At 66.4% G+C, this 214-nt stretch overlaps 1 protein-coding gene across 1 annotated transcript in view; it reads right to left on the reverse strand.

Moving 5' to 3' along the window:
* Nucleotides 1–214, reverse strand: part of LOC119594247 — a gene marked incomplete in the record, with an annotated part of 93,703 nt that overhangs the window by 80,527 nt on the left and 12,962 nt on the right. The window contains 1 exon segment of the mRNA XM_037943316.1: nucleotides 24–206. Coding sequence (XP_037799244.1) covers nucleotides 24–206 — 183 coding nt within the window.

Consider the following 214-nt stretch of genomic DNA (forward strand, 5'->3'; position numbering starts at 1 on the left):
GTGCCCTCACGCCCGCTACTCACCGGCCTCGGTGGCGCCCATGCGAGACAGCACATCGGAGAATCCCGTGACCTTTGACCGGTCCTCGAGGAAGCTGCGTCCCTCCCTCATCTCTCCGGCGTCGTCTCCCTCGCGGCTGACGCTGAAGGTGGAGCTGCCTGTGTGCTCGACGGTCGCACTCGAGGATGACGTCACCACACGCGAGCCTAGAGCC

This window comes from Penaeus monodon, chromosome 33 (assembly GCF_015228065.2).
Source record: "Penaeus monodon isolate SGIC_2016 chromosome 33, NSTDA_Pmon_1, whole genome shotgun sequence".
NCBI lineage: Eukaryota > Metazoa > Arthropoda > Malacostraca > Decapoda > Penaeidae > Penaeus > Penaeus monodon.